This window comes from Equus asinus, chromosome 20 (assembly GCF_041296235.1).
Source record: "Equus asinus isolate D_3611 breed Donkey chromosome 20, EquAss-T2T_v2, whole genome shotgun sequence".
Lineage (NCBI taxonomy): Eukaryota > Metazoa > Chordata > Mammalia > Perissodactyla > Equidae > Equus > Equus asinus.
Window position 1 is genome coordinate 112,032,271 of NC_091809.1, and position 27,566 is coordinate 112,059,836.

The window sequence follows — 27,566 nt, forward strand, 5'->3', positions numbered from 1 at the left end:
AGAGGCAAAAAGCAAATGTATTGCTGAGGAACACATACAAAAGTGATAAAATTATATAGAGAATCATATAAACAATTACCATAAAAATCAGGACATTGTTTACCTCTAGAGAAAAGGAAGATTACATCAAGGGTTTCTGGGATGCCAGCAATGACCTACGGTTACATGGATGTTTGCTTTATGCTTATTCATTTTACTATTCATTTCTGTTTCTACATGTTATATTTTACAACAAAGTTTGAAATGATGTATTTTCTGAAATAATATATTCTTATAAAGAAAGACTGAGGGTTCCCCTTTTTTGCTAAAAATTTTATTTTCTTGGTCTACATTTCTAATTTTTATTGAAATATTTTGATAATAAAGAAATAAGTTACTATACCTAATTCTCCATATTCCTAATTAAGTGTAGATCTCAAAGGGTTTCCCAATGGCTATAAAAAACGTACAAGGCTGTTAAGGAGTATAAGACCAGTTAACCTGTTAAATCTCATTAGTTCAATGTTGTTTGTCACTTTTTCTTTGCTTTCAAAACACCTACATTACTATCCAGGTAATAATTTTATACAGGCTGCACGCCAAAAAATATAATATTTTAGCTTGAAAGTAGGAAGAAAAACAATGTTAACTCTTGCACATTTTAAAACAATTTTGGGAGCACCTGTGTAGGCATACATTGTAAGGCATTCATGATAGGATGGACACAGACACAGCACTTGAGGTCCAACCCAATGTCACTCTGTGAAACCATGGCTCACTGTGTGTACTAGAAAACACGATAGCTGAATTATAGAAAGGATACGCAAAACACGTTACACTCTATAAAATGTAACGTAGGGTGACATTCAAAATAGATTCAACAATGTCTAATTTAAATTATACTGGAGCTGTTTTAAATATTTCCTTTGGAAAAACAGAAGTACAGGGAATTTAAATTATTACAAAAGAGATAATAATAATAACCTGACAAATTACAAACATATATACACACACAATTTAGGAAATCACAAAAGGTCCATCACTTACAAGCATCCTTCACTGTATGTTTCCTATAACTTTTAGACACCCACTGAAAGGAAGCCAACAATGAAATTCAGAAGCAAAACTATCAGCACTTTCATCGCGCTCCAGATATCAACCCAAAGGCAACGATATCACACATTATGATAACACCGTTACTTTTGTTGTCTACTGTTGTTTTCATGAATGCAACCAAGGACCCCCCTCCTCAGCGGTCCAGCAACCAAGGATCCCCCTCCTCAGCGGTCCAGCAACCAAGGATCCCCCTCCTCAGCGGTCCAGCAAGCAAGGATCCCCCTCCTCAGCGGTCCAGCAACCAAGGATCCCCCTCCTCAGCGGTCCAGCAACCAAGGACCCCCTCCTCAGCGGTCCAGCAACCAAGGATCCCCCTCCTCAGCGGTCCAGCAACCAAGGGTCCCCCTCCTCAGCGGTCCAGCAACCAAGGGTCCCCCTCCTCAGCGGTCCAGCAACCAAGGGTCCCCCTCCTCAGCGGTCCAGCAACCAAGGGTCCCCCTCCTCAGCGGTCCAGCAACCAAGGACCCCCTCCTCAGCGGTACAGCAGCCAAGGACCCCCCTCCTCAGCGGTCCAGCAGCCAAGGGTCCCCCTCCTCAGCGGTCCAGCAGCCAAGGGTCCCCCTCCTCAGCGGTCCAGCAGCCAAGGGTCCCCCTCCTCAGCGGTCCAGCAGCCAAGGGTCCCCCTCCTCAGCGGTCCAGCAACCAAGGACCCCCCTCCTCAGCGGTCCAGCAACCAAGGGTCCCCCTCCTCAGCGGTCCAGCAGCCAAGGGTCCCCCTCCTCAGCGGTCCAGCAACCAAGGGTCCCCCTCCTCAGCGGTCCAGCAACCAAGGGTCCCCCTCCTCAGCGGTCCAGCAACCAAGGGTCCCCCTCCTCAGCGGTCCAGCAACCAAGGGTCCCCCTCCTCAGCGGTCCAGCAGCCAAGGGTCCCCCTCCTCAGCGGTCCCAGGACCCCTCCTCAGCGGTCCAGCAACCAGTTATTTGCCCGTCTATTAAGTGCCAATTTTTAAAAATTACACTGTGTCCAGCAGGGAGCAGCATTACAACATTCATAAGACTTAACTTGAACATGAAACTGACAGAAGAAAAAGAGGAAAAAAATACACTTACCATAGGTCTGTTCCACAATACATTCAATTTTTAGGGTAGTTGCAAGGCTTCCAGGAAAAAACATCCAAAGCACGTCTCAACGCATATATGGGTGATCCATGGTTTCAGGATTCCTAAAGCAGGAAACCCAAATTACATTAGGTGAAGGTTTCTCACCGCCATGTCCAGTTGAATTAGCACATGATCAGTTGGTAAGGTGCATCCTCCTTCGAGTGGGTCAACGGGATTCTGAATTCATATACTGACTACACTTCAGATAAAACAATTAAAAAAACCCCGAATGTTAAAGTCCTCTATCCACCAGGAAACTGAAGAAGAGGAAAGTAAATGGGCAACCTAAAATATCAATCCACCTGGAGAGAACTGTGGTCAAGGACTTAAGGGCGTTGATAAGCCAACAGTATAGAGTTCCGACACACCAAATTCTTGTAAACAACTGGCAGGTAATGGAGAGGATGTAACATTCATTTCTCCATTTCAGCATGAGTATCTGAGGTTAATTTTAAGAATGAAAAGACGGCAGAGAGGTAGTTTGTAACTCTGGTGTGTTCAGACTGATTAGTCTGATACTGACTGAATAGGAGGAAGCACGTGATATTGTAGAAAAACCCTAGGAGCAGTTATGACAAAGGAAAAACATATTATGTTTGATACTGTCTTGGATGTCAAAATCTACCTCATATTCAACCGTAATAATTCCATGCCAGTTCTTATGACTGAGAAAAAAAGCTTTATCTCCATTTTTATTTGAAATGTTAAACAGTTTGCTTTATATGTGTTTACACAGAACATTACACTTAAAACCAAATTTTTGCCATTAAAAGGAGATAACAATAGGAATATTCACCTTGAAATATATGTAATCACATATAATTTATATAATATACAATATCACATATCAATACCAATATATTAGCATATAAATAGTATCATATTTGAAATTTAGTGAATAATATGTAAAGTGGTTCCTACTAGTCTTTTATGGCAAAATGACATGAGAAGCTTAAGGGCACGACATCAACGCTGCAGTGACTCTAATAACCGTCAGTAACTGACTGCAGCTGAGAGGACGCTGGCCCACTGACCAGCCTCCCACCCAACATAAGCTCCCCAGGCACTCTCGCTCACCTTTGCCCTCCGCAAGTCCTCTGTCATCCTCTCTCCTGCCTGTGCTTTTGTACATTTCACTTCTCTGGGACTTCCTAATTTCTGCCGTCTATCTTCCCTCTCTTCTCTAATGCATTTCTGTTTCAGTGCCAATTTCTGTTTTCTGTTTTATTCGATCTCCTCTCTTTATGATCCTACCATCTTTTCCCCTTTAATCTTAGGGCCCTTAAAAAGGAGGGTTTTTCCGGTAACAACAGTCTTCTTAAATATACTCCTTCACCCATTTACAGGCACTGTGCTTGATCTTAATCTCACCTGACTGGAAGACTCAACTAAATATACTTAAATTATATTGCTGTTCCTCCAAAAAACATTTTTTCCCCTGAGTTATTTAAGCATTTGAAGAACTCGCTAAACATTTTGGAGTCAATCTTGAAACATCCAAAAATCTCAAGGAAATCTAATCTCACACACGTATTGCAATCAACTTGAGATCAGACTATTCAAATAATAAGGTGATTTAGGTCAAAACTACACTAAGATATCACCTTACACCTGTTAGAATGGCAAAAATATCTGAAACAAAAAGTGACAAATGTTGGAGAGGTTGTGGAGAAAAACAAAACCTCTCACACTGTTGGTGGGAATGCAAACTGGTGCAGCCACTATGGAAAACAGTATGGAGATTTCTCAAAAAATTAAAAATGGAAATACCTATGACCCAGCCATCCCACTACTGGGTATCTATCCAAAGAACTTGAAATCAGCAATTCCAAAAGTCCCATGCACCCCAATGTTTATTGCAGCATTATTTACATTAGCCAAGAGGTGGAAGCAACCTAAGTGCCCATCAACTGATGATTGGATAGAGAAGATATGGCATATATATATATATATATATATGTACACAATGGAATACTACTCAGCCATAAAAAAGGATAAAATCGTCCCATTCACAACAACATGGATGGACCTTGAGGGTATTATGTTAAGTGAAATAAGCCAGATAGAGGAAAACGAACTCTGTATGACTCCACTCACAGGTGGAAGTTAAACGTATAGACAAAGAGAACTGATTGGTGGTTACCAGGGGAAAGGGGGTTGGGAGGGAGAGCACAAAGGGTGAAGTGGTGCACCTACAACATGACTAACAATAATGTACAACTGAAATTTCACAAGGTTGTAAACTATCATAATCTTAATAAAAAGTTAAAAAAAAAACAAGGTGATTTAGGGTTTTACTACATTGGCATGAATAAATACTAAGTAATAAACTTTCATAAGTCAACAAATTTTAGTGTTTATTCATGTTTGCATGCATGCACAAATGTACAAATCCTCATTAAAAAGCAAAGACACATTAAATGACCCCATACTTCTTATATATCTTGTAAAGTCTGAAAAGAAAAGTGATTTCCCTATTCAGCACTCTCTAATATGAACATTAACATTAACGGTATTAGTATTTTGTAAAATAATAAAATATTATGCACATACTTTGAGATTTTTAAAAATTACAGATTATATAATACTTTTATAATATAATTACCTAAAGAGAGACAGTAGTGGGTTGAGTATGTTTCCCCCTCCCTCCAAATTCATGTCCACCTGGAACCTCAGAATGTGACCTTATTGGGATGCAGGGCTTTGTAGATACAATTAAGGTAAAGATCAATGTGAGATCATACTAGGTTAAGGTGGGCCCTAAATCCAATGAAAACGTCCTCATAGGAGACGGAAAGGACACACAGAGACACAGAGAAAAAGACAATGTGGAAATGAAGGCAGAGATTGGGAGTGAAGCTGCCACAAGCCAAGGACCGAGAGGAGCCACCAGCAGCTGGAAGAGGCAAGAAGGGAGTCCCCTGGAGCCTTTGGAACATGCACGGCCCTGCTCACACCTTGATTTTGGACTTCTGGCCTCCAAAACTGGGACAAAGTAAATTTCCAGGGTTTTTTTTCTGCTGAGAAAGATTCGCCCTGAGCTAACATCTGCTGCCAATCTTCCTCTTTTTGTATGTGAGCCACTGCCACAGCATGGCCACTGACAGATGAGCAGTGTAGGTCCGTGCCTGGGAACCAAACCTGGGCCACCAAAGCGGAGTGTGCCAAATTGAACCCCTCAGCCACCAGAGCCGGCCCAGATTTCTGTTGCTTTAAGCCACCAAGTTTGTGGTAATGGTGATGGAAGTCCTAGGAAATGAATACAGATTTAGTACCAGGAAATGGGGTGTGGCTGTAACAGGTATCTAAAAATAAAAAAAGATTGAAGAATGTTCTTCATTCACTCTATTTCTACTGGTAGAAATAGAGCTGCTAAGGAGATTCTGGTGAGGTCTCAGAAGGAAGTGAACAGGATGGCAGAGAAAACTTCTATCATCATAGAGAACACATATTTCATCAGGGAAAGACTGTTGTAGAAATATGAACGTTAACAGGGCTTCCGGTGAAGCCTCAAGAAGGAAATGAGTGACATGCTATGGGATACTGGAGGGAAGACAGTCCTCCTCATAAAGCAGCAGACACTTGGCTGAAACGTGCTCTGCTGCTGGGTGACAAGTACGACACGTAAGCGATGAGCTTGGATATTTAGCTGAGGAGATTTCCAAGCGAAGTGTTGAAGGCGTGTACTGGTTTCTCCTTGCTGCTTATAGTAAAATGTGAGAGAAAAAAGGATAAATTGAGGAAGGAACTCTTAAGCAAAAAGAAATCAGCACCAGAAGATTTGAAAAATCAGTCTATCTACATTGCAAAAGATGCTGACATCACAAATCATTAGGGAAACACAAATCAAAACCACACTCATTAGGATGTTATTATCCAAAAGGAAAATAACTAAAGATGCTGAGGATGTGGAGAAATTGGAAACCCTGTGCACTGCTGATAGGAATGCAAAACGGTTTGGCACCGTGGAAAACACTTTGGCAGATCCTCACAAAGTTAAACACACAATTACCGTACGATCCAGCAGTACCAGTCCTAGGTATATACTGAAAGCAGAGACTCTAACAGACACTTGTATGCCAATGTTCACTGCAACATTATTCACAACAGGCAAAAGACGGAAACAACCCGAGTGTCTCTCAACAGATGCATGTAGAAACAAAATGTGCTATATCCTTACAATGGAATATTATTCAGCCATAAAAAGAAAGGAAGTTCTGATATGTGAAACAGGATGGATGAACTTTGAAAAACACAATCCTAAGTAAAAAACATTATGCAAATGTTAACAAAGAACAAATATTATATGACCCCACTTACATGAAGTACCAGGATAGGCAAATGCATAGAGACAGGACACAGCACAGAGCTTACCAGAGGCTGGGGTGACAGAGGAATGGGGCATTACTGCTCAATGGGTAAAGAGTTTGTTTGGGATGATAAAAAAGTTCTAGAAATAGATAGTGGTAATGTTTACACAACATGGTAAATATACCTAATGTCACATGTAAAAATGATTAAAATGGTAAATTTTACATTAGACGTTTTTTATCACAAAAAGTTGTTTTGTTTTGTTTTTTAAGAAAAAAGGGTCCAAGACCTTGAACCAGGTGAGAGGGCTGACATAACTATTTCAATTAGAGAATCAAGACTGGGGTACTGATAAGCTCTGAAGTGAACATATTCCAATGCTCAGTGAGGGAAAAAGATCATCACACAGAACAGTAATTCATTAACTCCATGTCAGTTCATTTAGGAAAAGGAAACAAGATTTTGTTACCTGGCCCGCAACCCCATAGACAGTAACTGCAGCCCTGTTCAGAACAAGCCCAACACGTTCTCTCCAGCTCACAGGAAACCACAATGAGCAGGAGGAGATGGCTGAGACACATAGCCAAAACCAGTTAAAATAGGTCAAACGCAACACAGCAGCCCGACCTGACCTGACACAGGCCCCACAGCTCATTGCACACTCACTGTAACTACCATGCTACCTGACACACCCACCAGCCCATGACAGTTTACAACTGCCACGGCAACCGCCACATATAACTATATAAGGAAAGAAAAGAGGTGGCACTCTTGTTCCCCTGAAAAGCCAGCCCGGTTACCCAAATAACTATGAATATTCCTCCCCTTCATTACCTCCACCCCTTGTAACAACTGCTTAACTGCCTCATGAGCTGAGACGTTGATTTGTGCACATAGTTCCCACTTCTCCATTCTCTGGCCACTGAATAAAAGCTTGTGCTGTTGAACGCTCAGCTTCGGTTTTGTTTCAAATCCGTGACACCAAACATCAAAGAACCCTCCAAGGAAGGGGCGGATTGTGGGTACGAAGCCCACCCATGGACCCCTCCTCGGAGCTCCTCCCAGTGTGGGTCAGAGTCACATGAGAGTGAGGTGAAATTGGTAACAATTTCATTTTTTAAAAAAATTTAACCCTGGAATACCAGACTATGAAATTGTTTTCAAATCTTTCATTCTGAGGAATGACAAAATTATGATACAAAACGACCTTTAACTTTTTTTTAACCTTTCATTTTGAGGAATGAAAAAATATAAAAAGTAAAGCATGGCATTAAAATTCTAAAGATTTTTAAAAGCAACTATTTTTAAAATATTAAAGATCTTGTTTCAGTGCTGGACAACTCTGACAAGTCCTTCTTTAATCCGAATTAAAATTGAAATTTCTATGCGCTACAGAAACAAAAGCCTAATTTCTCTTGCACAAGATTAAGACAGGACTTAGGAAAGTCAGAACCATTCACCTCTAGGTTAAACATATCCCTCTTATTACCCTAATTGTTTCATACCACATTTTCTCACCATCCTGGTCACTCTGAATATATACCTACTTTAGCAAGGCAAACATGCTACATTTCTTGTGCTAATGGCTATAAATTGGCCCAAAAAGGAGCTATCTTTAGGAGGATACTAATACTGAGTTTGGGTCCAGTGCAAATCATAAATAAGAACATAGATTTTGTTGTCAGACAGCTTAGCTCGGTTGTGAATCCTAGCTCTACCACTTACTAGCTATGTGACTGTGATGGTTAATTTCATGTCAACCTGACTGGGCCACAGGGCACCAAGATGTTTGGTCAGACATTATTCTAGGTGTTGCTGCAGGGGTGATTTCGGATGTGATTAACATGAGGGTCGTCAGACTGAGGGAAGCAGGGTGCCTTCCCTAACGTGGTGGGCCTCATCCAATGTGTCAAAGGCCTGAATAGAAGAAAAGGCTGACCTTCAGGTCAGTAAAGAGGAGTGAAAAGCATGAACGTACAAGAGGTTCTGAGCAACTTCTGGAAGCTACAACACACGAAATCATACTGATAGGCAGAACAGGGTGAGAGACCAAGTCTAGCACAGGGTTTGGCAAACTACGGGTTACAGGGCAAATCTCCCAGGCCACCACCTGCTTCTGTATCGCCTACAAGCCAAGACTGATGTCTATACTTTTAAATGGCTGAAAGAAAAAAAGAATATTTTGTGACGTGTAAACATTATATGAAATTCAAATGTCAGTGTTCATAGATAAAGTGTATTATTAAAACACAGCCATGCTCCTTTGTTAATGTACTGTCTACGACTGCTTTCCAATGGCAGAGTTGAGAAGTTGTAAAACGGGCTGAATGGCCAGCAAAACCTAAAATATTTACTATCTGGTCTCTGAAAAAGGATGCTGACCCCTGGCCAACCACATACACAGGAGAATGTTTCAGGGAAGATGGGACTTTTCTTGCTGTGGGTCCAAAGAGGTTGTAAGCTGAATCATCAGTTACAGAGGGCAATCTACAAAAAAAGGTATAATTTGGGCTCCAATGCATGGCGGTTGGGAACCCAGGACAGGACCCTCCTTATTCAGCTATTAGAAAAGGGCCCAGTCCGTCTGCTTGCTTTTTGCTTATCCGCTCTGAGAAAAGCACATCAATAGATAAGTCCTAGGGGCCGGCCCTATGGCTGAGTGGTTAAGTTCGCATGCTCCACTTCGGCGGCCGCGGGTTTCGCCGGTTCAAATCCTGGGCGTGGACATGGCCCCGTTCATCAGGCCATGCTGAGGCGGCATCCCACATGCCACAACTGGAAGGACCCACAACTAAAAATACACAACTATGTACAGGGGGGCTTTGGGGAGAAAAAGGAAAAATAAAATCTTAAAAAAACTAAAAATAATAAAGTGTGTTGTACATTTTAAATAAATAAATAAATAAAGTCCTGCCTACCCACCTACAGGGAACTTCCCATCAAGATTCTTTCTGCTGAGGGTAAAGATTTGCTAGGGAGCCAAAGAAGAGCAAACTCACTCCAGTTATCTATATTACTCAACTGGTCATATATCAATATGAACGGACAACCAAGGATCACCAACATTTAAGGAAACCACGAGAATGAAAAAAGAAAGCCCACTATGAAAAACAGAACAAGTAACTCTGGAGAAATCAGAGGTAATTCAGGAAGAAAACAAAAGGAAAATAATATCTATTTAACTTTTTTTTGTTTTTTTGAGGAAGATTAGCCCTGAGCTAACTACTGCCAATCCTCTTCTTTTTGTAGAGGAAGACTGGCCCTGAGCTAACATCCGTGCCCATCTTCCTCTACTTTATACGTGGGACACCTGCCACAGCACAGCTTGCCAAGCAGTGCCATGTCCACATCCGGGATCTGAAACCAGCGAACCCTGGGCCACTGAGAAGCTGAACATGCGAACTTAACCACTGCACCACCAGGCCAGCCCCAAGAATTTCTATTTAAATCTTCAGAGTTATTGGATAAGACACTGCACCTATAAATAAGAGGTGTATGAAACAGTAGAAAGAACAAAAAGAATAATTAAGGAAATCTAGAATAGAATACCTTTCCAACACCACCTCCCCTACATACATAACAAACAGAAAACTTGAAACAGAAGTTGAAGAAATATAAAGCAACAACCCAAGGAGGGTAAGAATCTTTCTAAAAATTGCAGGAAAAGAGACTCCTCTCTCCCCTTCAAAAAAGACACACACACACACACAAAGGAGGAAAAATAATGGAAAGGACCCAGGGACTACAGTGCAGGAAAAGAAAAACATATATACCCCTAGACACACCTGTGTGTGTCAAATCTTGACCTAGAGCTATGCTGTCCAATTCAGCAGCAACTAGCCAAATGTAGTATTTAAATTTAAATAATTAAAATTAAAGGTACAGTTCTTCAGTTATATCAGCCATACTGCAAGTGTCCAACAGCCATATGTGTTTAATGTCTATAGAAATGGCCAGTGTAGATATATAGGACATTTCCATCAACACAGGAAGTTCTACGGGACCGGGCTTACCTGGAAATTCCATAGCAGATTACTAAAACTGTATTTTAATTACTGCTTTAAAAAGTGCGATAGTGGAAAAAAACACAAACCTAAAAAAAGGAGGAATAAAGATTAAATTCAGAAAAAGACAGAAATTAGTAACATTAGAAAAGAAAATAATTAATGTATAAATCTAAGATATCATTCTATGAAAATAGCACTAAAATAGATTTTTTTAAAAATCCTTCAAAGTTATTCAGAGAGAAAAGACATGAACTGAGAAAAAATCCAGACATAACATTACAAATGAGAAGCTAAATATCATGATAGATATAGAAGAGATTATAAAAGAATTCAATATAGAGAATGCAATTAATTAATGCTACCAAATTTGAAAATAATAGTGTTTACAAAGAAAAATATAATTCAAAGAATGATAGAATAATTATATAGAACAAGAGCCATGAATAAAAAGTAAAAATTTGTGTTATAGATGGCTCCAATTTAGTTCTGAGTTAACAATGAAAATGTTTGCTAGGATTTTTAATTTTCATCTTATCCTGCAAGAAACTTCATATCCAGTATATGAAGTATACACATACTTCATATCCAGACTCTTAAAGTGGGAAACAGCTGTCAAAATAATGTATTTCCCTCTGCTAACACTACTCATTGAGCCAAGAGTTACATATTTCTCCAGAGAGGAGCTTCACTAGCCTGTGTGACCCTTCATGCAAAACCAGTGGATGGGATGTAAGAAGCTTCACCTGGAATGGCTTTTAATACCTGGCCTTTCCCTGGGGTCCCCTAATTATTCATACTGAGGAGGAAGTGATCACATCTCAACAGAAATGCCCAGGACAATTAGAACACCACACAGGCTTAGATTAGCACAGTGGCTTTATGCCCATGAGACCCCTTAAGTTCACCCACAAAAGGAGTGCCAGGCACCAGTCAAGTCAATAGTTGTTCAATTTCTTACTTGAGCTATACGCAAAGATGGAAGAACAGTCCCAGATTGGGAGATATACCAATGCTACACCATTCTAGCTCTGGAATTTCTTTTCCTATTATCACTAAAAATTTTTAGTGTTTACCACTAAAAATGTCTTGTTCGCCTTTATAGATACATTTACTTGACAAATCTCCTTGAATCAAAACATGTTTACCTTTTGATACATTTACCCTATTAGACTGAATATTCCAAGATATGATTATACAATGGATTTTTAAATTTTAACTTAAAACCCCCCAGTTTCTTGTTTACATTTAAACACCCACTAAAATTAGGAGGAACATAAGTACTCAAGTGCCCTGGACAATCTCAGATGATACTTGCTTTACTGGCAACTAATTTAATTCAGTATTTCAGCACTATCAAAAGTGTCCTAGAAAACTCATGGGTCCATGAGGAAATCAAAACAAAAAGTAGAAAATATTTTGAAATAAATGATGATGAAAACATGAAACGTTAAAAGTTGTAGGATGCAGCTAGAGCAGTGCTTATAGAAAATTACTCCCATAGTTATCAACAGTATATTAGAAAAGGCAGAAAATCAATTAAGAAATTAATTTTCATAAAAATGAAAAATCCCTAGCAAACCTAGCAACGAAAAATAAAAAAGAAGAAATGCAAATAAGCAATATCAGGAATAAAAAAAGAAAGAATGACAGTCCCTAAAAAGGTAATAGGAGCTACTTCTGGTAGGTGAAGTAAGCTTAACAGACGAACCCTCCCCTAGATGATAACCATAAACTCAGGACAAAATACAAAAAGCAATTATGTGACGGCTCTACAGATTGAAGAAAAGCACACAGATTTTTGGGAGGAGTCAAACTTCTAAAAAGGGATTGCCAAAGGGTGAGTTTCTTATTCTTACTGATCTAGCTTGAGCACAGTGCAGTACAGGGAGTTAAAACTCTGAGAGAAAAGAAGTCATCCTTCTGAAGAACCACAAACTAACCAATGGAATGCAGTGCAGAAAGAAATCTGTCTAACATGTGCAACTGTACTTATTAAAAAAGTGATGATTCAGTACAGCAGGGAAAGAACTGTCTTTTCAATAAATGGTGCTGGATGACAGGATATCTAATAGGAAAAACAAATACACCTTTACCCCTGCCTCACACCAAAGACAAAAAATCAATTCCGACAGAACAAAGACTCAAATGTTTAAAAGTAAATAGCAGGGCTTTTAGAGGAAAACACTGAGATCATCTATGGAAACTTGGAGCAGGCAAACCAAGCCATAAAGCACTAGTCATAAAGAGAAAAGCTGATATATACACAATGGAATACTACTCAGCTGCAAAACAGAACAAAATCATCCCATTTGCAAGAACATGGATGGACCTTGAGGGAATTATGTTAAGTGAAATAAGCCAGTTAGAGAAAGACAATCTCTGTATGACTCCATTCATATGAGGAATTTAAAAATATGGACAAAGAGAACAGATAAGTGGCTACCAGGGGAAAGGTGGGGTGGGGGGTGGGCACAAAGGGTGAAGTGGTGCACCTACAACACGAATGACAAACATTAATGTACAACTGAAATTTCACAAGATTGTAACCTATCATTAACTCAATAAAAAAAAGAGAAAAGTTGATACATCAGAATATAGTCTGACTAAAATCAAAAGACAATTATGAATATAAAAAGACAAGCCACAGACTAAAAGAAAATATCTGTAATACATTTACATGCAACTGAACTCTTATCCAAAATATAAAAAGAACTCCTCCAAATCCAGGGAGAAAGACAAACAATCCAATTTTTAAAAATTGGCAAAGACACGAACAGACTCTTCACAGAAGAGTTTACCCAAATGGCCAAGAGACATGAACAGGTGCTTGACCTCCTCAGCCCGAATCCAAATGACTGACATACAATAATCCTCCCAGAATGGCTAAAATGAAAGAAAGAAAATATTAAATGTTGGTTAAGGATGAGAAGCAACTGAAATTCTCAAACATTCCTAGTAAGAGTGTAAATTGGTACAATCACGTTAGAAAAATGTTTGGCTACGAATGGTAAACTAGCCAAATCTCTTTCAATTGAATTTCAACTGAAATTCTCTTAGAATTGATAGTGAATTGTGATATATTTTCACAATACTATACAGCCGTAATCCACAACTGTAACATTAATAACGATCATTTCATAAATATAACGTTAAGCAAAAGAAGTCAAACAGTACACAGTGTATGGCTTCATTTATATAAAGTACAAAAACAGGTAAAACAAATCTGCGACGCTGGAAGTAAGGACTGGTTTCCCTCTTTGAGCACACTAACAGGAAGCAAAAAGGGATTACGTGGGGTCCAAGAACTCCCTCTGTGTAGGTATGTCCTTGGCATTCATTCAATCATGCTGCCAAAATGCCATCAGGCCTGTAGTAAGGCTCCACAATATCTCTGTTATATGCTTTACCTGCACTGACACCATGGTAATATGGACCCTGGGTATCAGAAAAGCCACTAAAAGACCAATTGAAAGGGTACCCATTTTTGTCATGGGGTGCTAATTGCGTATCATGACTATTATGTTTTCTGGTGACTCCTAAATAGGTCATTGCAGTCTTTCCATTGTACCCGAAGACTTCTCAGAATGCCAACTTGTTGGAACCCCTGTGGAAATGGCCCCACAATGTAGCCACAAAGGGTGCCATACATGTTGCTTATGGAACTCTCAGGCAGATTTTATATAGCTGATCCTTTTTTTTTTACTTTTTTTTTTTTAGAGACTACTATTTTAGAGCAGTTTTAGGAGTATAACAAAATTAAGAGGAAGAAATTTTCTATATACTTCTGACCCCACACAGGCATATCCTTCCCCATTACCAACATCACTCACCAGAATGCCACATTTTTTACCAAGGATGAACCTGCATTGACAGATCATAATCATCCGAAGTCCACAGTTTACCTTAGGGTTCACTTTTGGTGCTGTGCATTCTATGGGTTTGGACAAAAGTGTAATAACATATATCCATCATTATAATATTGCACAGAATATTTTCACTGCCCTAAAAATTCTGTGCTTTGCCTATTCATCTCTCCCCTCTACCACCTTTGGCAACTACTGATCTGTTTATTGTCTCCATAGTTTTGCCTTTTCCAGAATGTCATATACTTGGAATCAGTATGCAGCTTTTTGAAATAGCCTCTTTCAATTAGTAATTTCAATTCAAGTTTCCCCCATCTTTTCATGGCTTGATAGCTCACTTGTTTTTAGCATTGAATAACATTCCACTGTCTGGATTCACCACACTGTTTTTAATCCATTCAGCTACTGAAGGACATCTTGGTTGCTTCCAAATTTTGGCAACTATGATTAAAGCTGCTATAAGCACCCACATGCAGATTTTTATGTGGAAATGTCTTCAGCTCCTTTGGGTAAATGCCAAGGAGTACAATTGCTGGATCGTATGCTAAGAGTGTGTTTAATTTTGTAAGAAATCTCCAAACCGTCTTCCAAAGTGGCTGTAGCATTCTGTTTTCCCATCAGCGATAGACAAGAGTTCCTGTTGCTCCACATCCTCACTGGCATTTGGTGGCGTCAGTGATCTGGATTTTGGCCATTCCAATAGGTGTGCAGTGGTATCTCAATGTTGTCATAATTTGCAGTTCTCTGATGACATTTGATGTGGAACATCTTTGTATTTGCTTATTTGCCACCTGTATATCTTCTCTGGTCAGGTGTCTGTTAAGGTCTTTGGCCCATTTTTAAATCAGGTTGTTTGTTTTCTTATTGTTGAGTTTTAAAAAGTCTTTGTATATTTTAGATAACAGCACTTTATCAGATGTATCTTTTGCAAATATGTTCTCCCAGTCCGTGTCTTTTCTTCTCATTCTCTTGACATTGTCTTTCACAGAGCAGAAGTTTTAAATTTTAACAAAGTGCCCATTATCATTTCTTTCTTTCATGGATCATGTCTTTAGTGCTGTATCTAAAACAGCACCACCATCACCATGGTTCTCTAAGTTTTCTATATTATCTTCTAGGGGTTTTATAGTTTTGCATTTTACAATTTGGTATGTGATGCACTTTGAGTTAATTTTTTGCATGTATATGTCTAGTTGTTCCAGCACCATCTGTTGAAAAGACTATCTTTGCTTCATTGTATTGTCTTTGCTCATTTGTCCAAGATAATTGACTATATTTATGTGAGTCTAGTTCTGTGCTCTCTATACTGTTCCACCAATTTGTCTATTCTTTTGCCACTACCACAATGTCTTGATTACTGTAGCTTTGTAGTAAGTCTTAAAGTCTGGCAGTGTCAGTCCTTCAAGTTTGTTCTTCTCCTTCAATATTGTGTTGGTCATTCTGAGTCTTTTGCCTCTCCTTATAAACTTCAGAATCAGTTTGTCAAGATCCATAAAATAACTTGCTGGATTTTTATTGGGATTGCATTGGATCTATAGATCAATTTGAGAAGAACTGACATCTTGAAAACACTGAGTCTTCCTATCCATAAACATGGAATATCCTTCCATTTATTTGGTTCTTCTTTGATTTTGTTCATCAGAGTTTTGTAGTTTTCCTCATATAGATCTTATACATTTCTTTTTGAGACTTATACCTAAGTATTTGATTCTTTGGAAACTATTGTAAATCGTATTGTATTTTTAATTTCCAATTCCACTCGTTGGTATTTAGGAGCTGATTTGATTTTGACAGCAAGGTGAAATGGCTTTACTGAGGATGTGTTGGTTAAAGTGAGACTTGAAGGATAAGTAGAGAGCATAGCAGTTGTTTTTGTAAAAAATTAGGACAGATTAATCTACTCTATGATGATGTTATACCAAAGATATATGTCATGCTTCCCAAATAACAGTTAAAGTTGAAAACAGTTCTTCAGTTCCAGTAATAAAGCAAACAAAGCATCATGCCACTACCTTTAAAGAACTAAAGCGAGAAGCAGAGGAGAAACCAAGGAAATATGTAGTAACAAAACCTACAAAAATTCACTATTTGTAGTATTTCAAAGTTTTCAGAGCACTAAAAGTATCCAAGACGTTTCTATTTGAACGTCTATACGTTTCTATTTGAATCTATACCAGATTGTCACTTTTTGTTTTGGTCTTCTTAGCACTTACTTACTATAGGACAAAATTAGCACACGCTGTTCAATGTGTCCACTTTGAGTGCTATGCTGTTTTCTGTGCTAATCTTACCCTCCCCAAATATGAACATTTTTAGTTCTATAGGTCAAAAATGATGCAATTAGGTCTAAACAGACAGTAAGCATTCAACAGCTATTTACTGAATTACTCAGATTACAGATTTATACTGGCAAAAAATTTGAAATGACAGCACCTAAACCTTGATCTAGTTTTCCAGCTGATATGTTGTTAACAGCAAGGCAGGTTTGTTTTTTTTCCTGAACGTTTTCTTTAAAAAACAAACAAACAGGGGCCAGCCTGGTGGCATATTGGGTACATCCAGCACACTCTGCCTCCGCAGGCCGGAAGTGTAGGTTCAGACCCCAGGCATGGACCTACACCACTGGTCAGCAGCTGTGCTGTGGTGGTGAGCCACATACAAAATAGAGGAAGACTGGCATAGCTGTTAGCTCAAGGTACATCTTCCTCAGCAAAAAACAAACAAAACCCAAAAATCTTACCAAGATGAAAACTCCAGTTACTATATGGCAATACTAATTTCAATTTAGCAAAGAGAATCAGCCAGAAAGTTCTAACAGGTCATTGAGATTTACTACAACTCAAAGGCAAGCATTCCAATGAGGTTTGGATGTATTTTTAAAAAGCATCATAAGATCACTATCAAAACTAGTAATTTGGTAGTGCAGGCATGATTTGGGAGTCTTTTTTAGTTTAGAGACTTGACAACATGAACGCCTTTAAACATCACTTACACCCTCCCCCACCCGCCACGCTCAGTTTTGAAAACATTTTTAACTCCAAACACTCAGCTCTAAATTACATGGTTTTTTTCCGCCTATAAAATTCCTGTTCTAATAAGAAAGCTCTCAATCCAGAGTTCACAAATCACTAGAAAAAGTAAGTACATACACATCTCATTCTTAAAGTTTTTTGGGGAAGAAACCTCAAGCGCTGTTATTTGCAGCTACCTTAACAGCGAACGACAATTAAAGGTGTGAACGAGGCCGTCAGAGTAACACTTGTCCTTCACACCACTGACGGAAAGATGCTCCCAGCCTTCCAGGGGCGCTAATTAAAGTCCACGAAGCTTCTCTCGGGGGCTTGGAGAAGGACACTTCGTCACCTGCCGCCTGAGGGCAAGGGAACGGATCGCCTTTCCAACTCAAACACCACACCACCAGAAATACCCCGCAGGGAGGGCGGGGGCCCGACCCCAGAAATCGTGGGGAAGGGCCGGGGCTGGGACACAGCCGCAGGGTCCGGGGCCATCACGCAGCTCCACCAGCCTCCCCTCCACCTAGGCAGGCGTGAGCGCACGCACAACGGCTCCACCGACCTCCCCTCCACCTCGGCGGGCGTGAGCACACGCACACCCGCTCCACCGGCCTCCCCACCCGGCGTGCGTGAGGGGACCCACACCCGCCCCACCGGCCTCCCCTCCACCTCGGTGGGCGTGAGCCCACGCACAGTCGCTCCACCGGCCTCCCCACCCGGCGTGTGTGAGCGCACGCACACCCACCCCACCGGCCTCCCCTCCACATCGGTGGGCGTGAGCGCACGCACCCCCGCTCCACCGTCCTCCCCACCCGGCGTGCGTGAGCGCACCCACACCCGCCCCACCGGCCTCCCCTCCACCTCGGCGGGCGTGAGCCCACGCACACCCGCTCCATCGGCCTCCCCACCCGGCGTGCGTGAGCGCACCCACACCCGCCCCACCGGCCTCCCCTCCACCTCAGCGTGCGTGAAGACACGCAGAGCAAACAGAGCGTGGAAGGACGCCGCCCGCGCCGGAGAACCCGGAAGACCCCCCAGCCGGGACCCAGGTGGGCCTTCCTCACCTGGGCTCCGCAGCGTCCACCGGCCCTACGTAAGCGCACGTTTCTGCAGTACGCCTTGCGATTGGTTGACGCGGAGGGAAGCCTCAGTCCTATTGGCTACGGGCGCCGCGGCGGGGCAAGGAGGCGGGCCCGCGGGCGGCTCTGACGGGCCGCCGCCGCAGTTCCCGGAGTTCCCATTGGCCAAGGCGGGAGCGCCAAGATGGCGGCGGCGGCGACGAGTTGCGGCCCCCGCGCCGGGGCGTCCGGGTGTGTGGTGGCGGCGGCCGGCAAGGACAGCGTCACCAGTTTCCAGAGGAGGGGTCCGAAAGCCAGCGGCCCCGACGGCGGCTGCCGTCGGCTGGCGTCCATCGCGGGCACGCGGCCGTCGGTGCGGAACGGACAGCTGCTGGTGTCCACCGGGCTCCCAGCCCTGGACCAGCTCTTAGGTCGGTTCCGAACGGAGATGTGGGCTCCGCAGCGGGAACCCCTCGGGAGGGGCTGCCGGGGAGCCCCCGCCGCCTCGGCCTCCGGACGCGGAGCGGATGCGGCCGGCCCGGGCGGAGGGAGGACGGGCTGCGGGGGGCCGTGCGCGCCGTGGGCCCCTCGTCGCCGCGGCCCGCCGGCCTCGTGAGAGCCGGAGTGCGCGGGGTCCCACGTGCCGTGAGCCGGCTCGCTGCCCGGTCCCGGCGGCCGTTCACGTGCGCACGCGGCCCGGCCCCGCCCCGTGTCGGGGTGCTCCCTGTGCCAGCCCCGGGCAGCTCGGGGTTTGGACCACCCCGCGAAAGTTGGCGTCACTGTGAGAGACGGGCTCCGTTAGAAAACGCTGAGAAAGGTAGCGTGCCCTCCTTCGCCGCCAGGCCGCTCAGCCCCCGGTTCTGAATCTCGAAGCAAGCCGTCTCGGTTTGCGAGGATGACTGTTAGAGGCTCTTGTGAGTGCGAGGCGTTCCAGCCCGTCGTCGATGCTGACATCCCCCTCGTGTCTGCGCTAAGCATGTGTGTGTGTTCCTGTTCAGTTTCTTCCCGTCTGTGTGTGTGTCCCAGCATTACACTCCCAACGATGTGTTTAAAGGCAGTTCACATTTTAACGAGAAAAAGAAGTGTAGTTCTTAGGCTTTCCTGTATAACCTGGAGTTTTTCATGAGAAGCCTGCTGAAGAGTGTGCTTGTTTCATAGCTGTTATGTTGAAGGAATTGGGCAGGTTAGGTTGGTAAGACAGAGCTGCTGTGTTAATAAAGCTTGTAAATTAGTTAATTTCTTTCAGAATGATGCTTCATTAAAATTGGTCTGTTTATATTTCATAACTTTCTCATAGCATGTGGCATGTGTCAGTTAAGCCTTACCCACTTTCATGAAATAGTATAAATGCAATTGCTTATTCTTGACGTTTTCTCTCTGTAATTTTTTCCCACGAGGTAGGCTTTTCACAAAGGTTTGATGCAAAGGAAAATGACAAGGCAAGCAACCTATGAGAAAGAGCATGGCTTCTTCCGTCTGTTATGTCATGTCCATAAGTGGATCCTGGTTATTTCTACGTTAAGTATTTTCACTTAATTTTTTCAAGTCTTTTGCCTTCCTAAATTACATGGTACTATAAACAGAAATGATTCAAAATATCTAGTTAGCAAATATTTATCTCACTTTTTTTTTCCTTGTGAGCCTCACTTGTATTGTCCTATATTTGAACTTAAAACTTGGAAGCTTTTCCTAGTCCTTACCTGTCTGTGTTTTTAGTTCAATGGGGATGTGTAACTTCATTCACTTGATTCTGAAACTCCAAACAAAAAGGTCACATTTCTGACATTATCCCTTCAGTTCCTCGTTAGAATTACAGAACGTGTCTAGTACAGTTCCTGGCATTTAGATTCTCAATAAGTTCTTGATTGAAAGAAAAATAATATGTAGAAAAAGATCTGCACAAGAGAATATGAAACCTGTAGGACTGAGTTATGTGTTTGAGCTCTAAAAACACTTAAGTGACGTGGACATTCACGGAACTAGTGACAGTCTGGGCTGATCTTTAGGCTCCAAATTTAGTGTTCCGCACTATGCTACAGCTGTTTCAAATTTTTGCAGACTCATTTCAGGTGCTTTTAACCATTTATTGAAACTGAAACTAGTGATTTAACTACAGTCTCTAAAAACACCCAAAAAGGTAACCCAGAGCACTTTCCTCCTGTGTTTCTACAGTGATGTAAACTCAAACTGTAATTTAAAAATTTTCCAGATTTGCTTGGGGATGGGGACTCTAGTAAATGACTTTAACAAGCTTATGCTAAAAAATAGTGTTCATTAAGAAGGCTGAAATAAATAGCAGTTTTTGGATATTTTGAAATATATTTTGCATGTATGCACTTAATTCTCAAAGTGTGCATAAATCGAAGGAGTTATTACAATAGGAGCTACTACATTTGGAATAATAAATATGTGCAAAAGTATTTTAGTTGTTAACTTCTTAATGGCATTTTTGTATTTTGATTTTCTATTTTATCTTGCCTTGTAGAGCAAACCCTTTACATTTGTTTTTCATTGAAACAATTGAAAGTGAAACATGTGGCTACTCATGTGTATATACTTAAGTTTAGGCAATTCAGATTATATTGTTACTCTAAAATGTTGTTTGACTCAGATTGTGACAAGCCTAATATAACCACAGTGTGACAAAATGTAATGATAGTAGGATATGATATCAGAATGATGAAACTATACTGTGACGTGATTGTTGCTTAAATATATTCTGTGGTTACTGTGTAATAAGTAAATATTGTATTGTCACTGCCAAGCACTGTGGTGATATTTTACCACTGCCACTGTGACATCATTGTAATTTTAAGCACAGATGCAAAATGTATTGGAAAGGCATTGTACAGGCTAATTGAATGTTAATCATTTGATAATATGCTAATATTTCCGTTGCTTACTCCCGTGTTTTTATAACTTTGAGAATTCCCTATACCTGCATCTTTTAAACATGATCTAATCATATGAAATATTTTTATTCTGACAGCTTAATTTTATTGTTGGATAATTATATACATTTCCCAAGTTGGCAACATTTAAATTTTTACATTCTGAGATTTCCTAACCCACATTCTCAACCCTGCCCCTCCAGGACATTTGTGTTATTGTGGACACTATATTCCATTTTTCTTTTTCCAGGAGTTTCCAAAGAGAAATTATAGCAGTTAAAAGGTTCTGGCAGAATTTCTTTTTTTCTAGGATATAAGGTATAGTCCATTTTGAGGACCGTATTGTGCAACCTGGGGACATTATCCCCCAGCCTTATCCTTCAAGAAGGTGCTTGAAGGAAGGGTGACTTCTCAGGTTTAACTGGCATAGCCTCTGTGCTGTTCAGAACTTACTAAATTTTGACAGTCAAGTGAATGGAAGATGGGGATTTGGGGTAAATAATAGTCCGGGAAGAGTACTCTGAAGAATCTTGATGGTAGCTGCCATTTCAACACTGATGTCAAAAAGTAAATATTGGTACGCTTATTTCCTTTGCTCCTCTATATCTTGCTCTGGAGTGTGGGATGGTGTACCTTGAGCTTGGACTGTATACTTAGCAATATCCTAGTTATGATATTTTAGCAACTAATAGCTATACATTTAAGGTAAGTGTAGCTTCTTGTGTATTGCTCTGTAAAATTGTTTCATGTGATTTATTGTACAGAACCATTCTCGCTGTTCATAGCTGCTTCTGTTCTGATTCTCATATCTGCCCAGCCAATATTGTGATAATCAGGAGTTGTCAGGATGTTTCATATGTCCTAGAGAGAGAAGGAAAAATAGACTTATAATGAAATCACAAGTCTAGGAGAGAGGTAATGAACGTGAGTATAGGAGAGAGGAGGCGGTAGAAAAGATCATTTTACTCCTTTGTACGTTTCATCATAGAAATAAGATGATTACTTACTCACCCCATTACTTACCTATCAAACGTTTAGTGGGCTATTGGGAAAAGATACTTCTATTTTAATTGGGAACTACTAGTGTGAAATCTATATTGCTTTTGAGATTAGATAAAATTACTAATGGATTACTGAATTTAAAGATAAAAGCTAGCTTTTGTTGAATATATCAAGATATCCTGTCATGGTTGATTGTTTAAGCTTTTTACTTATTTATTTGTTTATTTTAAGATTTTATTTTTCCTTTTTCTTCCCAGAGCCCATTGGTATGTAGTTGTATATTTTTAGTTGTGGGTCCTAGTTGTGCTATGTGTGACCCCGCCTCAGCATGGCTTGATGAGCAGTGCTGTGTCCACACCCAGGATCTGAACCGTGAAACCTTGGGCTGCTGAAGCAGAGCGTGCGACCTTAACCACTGGGCCACGTGTCTGGCCCCAGGTTTTTATTTTTGGATAGGGACATGGCTACAAACATATTCTAACTTACTCTGGTTTAAAATACAGCTAGAACCTCACGTCAAGTGAGGTATATCAAAATGCCTTATACAGAGATATTTTGGGGAAATATCGTGAGGTTTTGTCACACTAAAATTAAGTTTGCAGGAATAGAGGAGCTTTGCCTCTGTATGTTGTGTGTATATGTACGTGTCAACTCATTTTACTTCACATACATGGAATAAAAGCTTGGTTTAAAAATAGTTAACAAGGCGATTTCATCTTATTCTCTATGACCAAGCTTCAGAGTGACCAACCTCTAAAAGAGCCAATCCAAATTTCAGTCCAGTGAATTTACACAGTACAGCCCACTAGAAAAAAAAGAAAGAAAATTGCCTTTTTCTGAGAGAAGTCCTGATAAGATATAAATTTGGCTGATAAAAGTCATTAAGATATCCCCTTTTTGTGTTGTTTTAAGTAATGTTCAAATTTTCCAAACATTAGAGTTTTAACGTACATGAGATTTAAAAAATTTGAGTAGTGTTTTTTTCTGGATTATCAGGAACAGTGGATTGTTTGGATCATTCTTCAGAATATTTTCTTCTTAGTCTGATTTACTGTTATGGTCCTCACCATTTATCAAGTCACGATATATCTTTAGTGATTTGTTCTAGTCAAAAAGTAATTTCTAGAATGGTGAGGTAGCCCTTAGTACCTCTCTAGACCAGACACCTGAGCTAGCTATCACTTCATTTAATTGGGAAACTATTCCTTTATTTATTATTGTCCCACTGTGAACAGCATTCACAAAAAACTTTAATTCTCTAACTATTCTAGTTGCAGGCCTTATGTAAATTCCGAATTTGAGGAGACATGAATGTAGACCCAGGGGAGTCTAGATGAGAAATCGAAATCCTTCCTGTAAGAAATAGGTTAAGAAAGAAAAGGTGGCTACCTCTTGTAGCCCCTGCTCTAGCCTAGACACTGCAGTGTCTGTTGTGTACTTGTGGCGTTTCACGTCCTTAAATATACAGAAGATGGCGGTGAGACAGTTAAGTGTTTCTTCTTGCATGTAAGGGAACATAGGGATGTAAGGGGTTGAAGACTGTGATTTAAAATGTTCAAAATGGATTAAAAAGTAACTAGTGATCTATATGTAGCAGAAACTGTAAAATTAAACATTTAGCTTAATCTTGTCTCAAAGAAAACCTTTTTGCTCTGATCATTTCTGAGTGTTTTCATCATATATATTTCAGTTTAGGTCAGTCTTTTAGTTTAAACAACAAAGTTATGTAGTCTGGTGTGGCTTTAAATGCTGTAATGAAGGAAGTTATCTAAATGTGAAATTATATATTTACTACTATAACAAATCCACTTAAACATAAAAATATATAAATGTACTGTTTTTTTGCTTGTTTTCTTCTCTAACAATTTGGTATGTTTTACTTATCATCATAAAGTCAAAATGTTCCGTTTTATTCTGTGTGCATGTATGTTACCAAATTTGAAATTCTTTGAAACATGACGTTTATGCTTATTTGCAAGGCAAAAAATAAACACTACCAAAGGGAGCTTTCATACTAAGTTTCTCTGTATAACATTTGCCACTACAAAACTTTTTTAGGGAAGCTATTGGTGTTCTAAATTTCTAGTTGCAGGCCTTATGTAATTCAAAAATTTCTTTCACAACTTTGTATGGAACAAGAAAAAAACCCTAGTCACACTGTCTTCAGTTGTCTAACAATTTTGAGTAGTTTCTTTTTTAATTAATTGTACCTTAAGTACGTTTCATTTTTTGATATACATATTTTAAAGTGAATTTGTAGTAATACAAATGTTTTACAAACAAAATGTCAGTAGTCGAATGTCTTATCTTTTTAGTGTAGTTCTAGTTTCCTAAAACTTGATTTTGAATTGATTTTTAGTGAGTCCTTATTTGAGTTATATATTCATGATCATATTACCCTAATTCAGATATTTAAAAGAACGTTTTCTAGTAGTACTGAAAATGTATTTTGTGATTGTGCCTTTTTTGTTTGAAATGACAAAAACATTGTTCATTTTGAATTCTAAATATATTTAGATCATGTCCAAACTTTGTGCACATTATTCATCATGAAAAAGATTTAGTTTTAATTAGCAAGGTTTTTTCCCCCCCAAAGCTTATTAAATTTGAGGATAAATATTGAAGTGGAATTTCTATTATAATAACCTTTGTTTTCTGTGTTGTACTTCTGTAGTAGTTCAGTTACTGTGTGCATTTAGGTCTCAGCTACTGAGTTAATTTATTAACAAGTGCTAAATATAACACTGGAATGCATAACCACAGTTATGTTGAATGCTGCATGGTCCTATCACAGAAGAAAGGAGGATAGTGCAGTGTATTATGAAAATAATTGTAATCTGTAGTGTGTAATTACATATAATATGTAATTATTTCATAATAGCACCTTAAGCAAAGTATTGCAAAGGTAAGTAAAATGTTGTTCTCAACTGCAGTTTTAAAGTTATTGAAGTACCTGTCCTTGATAAAGCCTAACTTTTATGCTAGAGATAATGTGAAAAGGTAGATTAATTTTCTCCTTGGTTTTGTTTCATTTCCAGGTGGAGGCTTGGCTGTTGGAACACTTCTCCTGATTGGTTAGTATAGCATACATTCTTTGCTCTTTACTGACCACAGTTTTCTGTTGTGCATGATGGTGTTATTTATGGGCTTGCTTATTCTGAAATGAAGTATTTAACACGAGAGAGTTAAGGTAAATTATAGAGGAATTGCCTTAAATTCTAATTTAAATTCAGATGTTGATCTGAATGTGAAGTAAATTAGGCAAATATATCTGAAAATGTAGATCTTATAATTTAAAAATGTTCAGAGCGCGTTGTGCTCCATTTTTAAAAGAAACTAAAATTAATGCCAAGTGATTTTTTGGAGGCTCTCGGTATTTAAAGAGGGATTATTACAGAGATTAATTTGAGAAGTTGATGTACTAATAAGTCCATTGTATACATTGCAGATTTTATCATTACTGTTTTTTTATTGAAAGAAGAGTCACAAACTGATAAATCATGCATTTTCCATCTTTAAAGCTACAACAGTTTTTATTTAAATATACGTACGTAACCCTGTCTGCCTTATTTTTAGTTTAGGCCATAGAATCTTGGAATTGAAATAACCCATGGCAGTAACATAATCCAAGCTCCCATCTAGCCACAAATTACTTCTCCATAATCCTTGAAAGATATCAAACACCATTTGAGTACAGATTTCTCTAGTTTAAAGGGCTCACTACTTCACAAAGCAATGCGTTGTTGTTGAAAATGCTGTCATTTATTAGACAGTTCTTTATGCTAATGTTTAATCCATATACCTGTAACAGATTTGTTATTCCTAGTTTTGTCCTCTGATACAATACACAATTAATCTACCTACTCTCACATGACACTCTTAAGATATTTGAAAATAGCTATTTTATCACTGCAATTTTTCACCAAACTAAATAGGCATAATTTCTTAAACTGGTTTTTATGTATCATGGTTTTCACACTCCACTCTCCTGGTGGTTCTCTTGTCTCACCTTCTAGTCTGGCATTGGCTGTTTAGCTGTGCCCACAACTGAATAAAATATTCCAAACTCAGTATGACTGATAATAAAATTCTAGAAATGGTGATGATACTCACATTTTTAAAAATTTATCTTTTAGTAAATAGTGATTGAAGGATTTTATGGAAAAAGTAATTCACAATTTTGATATAAATAAATATATACATAAAATACAAAAGGATATGTAGAGAAAATTATGTTATCCTTTCAGTTTCTCGGTCCCCATATCCAGAGACAGTACTGTCCTGGATATCCCACCCAAATTTTTCTACATAAGTAATATACATGGGAGCATTTAGCACCTTGCTTTTTCCACTTAATACTTCTTAGAGATCACTCCATGGGCATTCATATGCATATACCTCATTCTTCTTAACAACTGCATAGCAGTTCATCAGATGGATGGACCATAATTTATTTAAATCATTTTCTACTGATAAATGTAAGTTAATTCCATTTTTTTATTACTAACAGTGCTATTGTGCAAATCTTGTATGTAAGCTTTGCGACATATGTAAGTATCTGTAGAATAAATTCCAAGCTATAGACTTGCTTGATTGAGACATGTTAATTTGTGTTAGATAGTATTAGATTGCTCTCCCAAGAGTTTATACCACCTTATACTTCAATCAATAATTATAAGAATACTAGTTTACCCTCAACCTTAACACCACTGTATATTATTAAACTTTTAAATCTTTGCCAGTCTAAACAGGTGAAAATTAAAGAGTGGCATTTCATCATTTGAACCTGGGAGTTTTCTCTTTGATGACTAAAAGTCTGGAGAGTTACTATAGTGGTTTAAAAAAATATATGCAGCTGAATTTTAATTCTTTTCCCCAGGGAAGTGTCTGTGAATGATACTAAGAATCCAATGATGATTGATAATTCATTGAATAAGTGTTCATTGAACACCCATGTGTGTACTAGATATTGGGGTTACAAATATAGACAAGATGCCCTCTTCCCTTAAGGAACTGTGCATCTATGGAGAAGACATGTATGGCAAATAAGTAGAATATAATAAGTTAGTACCATAATAGAGGGGTTTATCATTATATTTTATCATTGGTTTTACCTGGTACAAGGGACTGCTGTTGATTTTTGTATATTGATCTTATAACCAGCAACTTTTGAATAGTATATAGATTCACTTGAATTTTCTAAGTAGGCAATCATCTTCTACAAA

At 39.5% G+C, this 27,566-nt stretch overlaps 2 protein-coding genes across 33 annotated transcripts in view; one reads left to right on the forward strand and one right to left on the reverse strand.

Annotated features, from left to right (window-relative positions):
• IMMP1L (inner mitochondrial membrane peptidase subunit 1) overlaps positions 1-18,517 on the reverse strand; it is a 69,976-nt gene extending 51,459 nt beyond the window's left edge. Inside the window, exons 1-5 of one of the 24 annotated variants that reach the window (XM_070491416.1) lie at positions 18,348-18,463; positions 17,585-17,746; positions 13,346-13,396; positions 10,520-10,599; positions 2,145-2,257 (exon numbers count right to left, since the gene is read on the reverse strand). In XM_070491416.1, the coding sequence (XP_070347517.1) occupies positions 2,145-2,208 (64 nt within the window). In that variant the 5' untranslated portion in view covers positions 2,209-2,257; positions 10,520-10,599; positions 13,346-13,396; positions 17,585-17,746; positions 18,348-18,463. Of the gene's footprint in view, positions 1-2,144; positions 2,258-3,272; positions 3,980-4,800; positions 4,904-10,519; positions 10,600-13,311; positions 13,397-14,343; positions 14,440-17,525; positions 17,747-18,347 lie in introns of those variants that run through there. The other 23 variants (XM_044751772.2, XM_070491409.1, XM_070491414.1 and 20 more) reach the window with 23 other exon arrangements.
• Positions 18,518-18,635: 118 nt separating this feature from the next.
• ELP4 (elongator acetyltransferase complex subunit 4) overlaps positions 18,636-27,566 on the forward strand; it is a 239,262-nt gene continuing 230,331 nt past the window's right edge. For 8 of the 9 annotated variants that reach the window (XR_011495973.1, XM_044751762.2, XM_070491401.1 and 5 more), the window contains exons 1-2: positions 18,654-18,879; positions 25,380-25,415. Coding sequence is in view for 8 of the 9 variants with exons in the window: in XM_044751762.2 (XP_044607697.2) it covers positions 18,654-18,879; positions 25,380-25,415 (262 nt within the window). In the remaining variant the exon portion in view is untranslated. Of the gene's footprint in view, positions 18,880-25,379; positions 25,416-27,566 lie in introns of all 9 variants that reach the window. The other variant, XM_044751764.2, reaches the window with a different exon arrangement.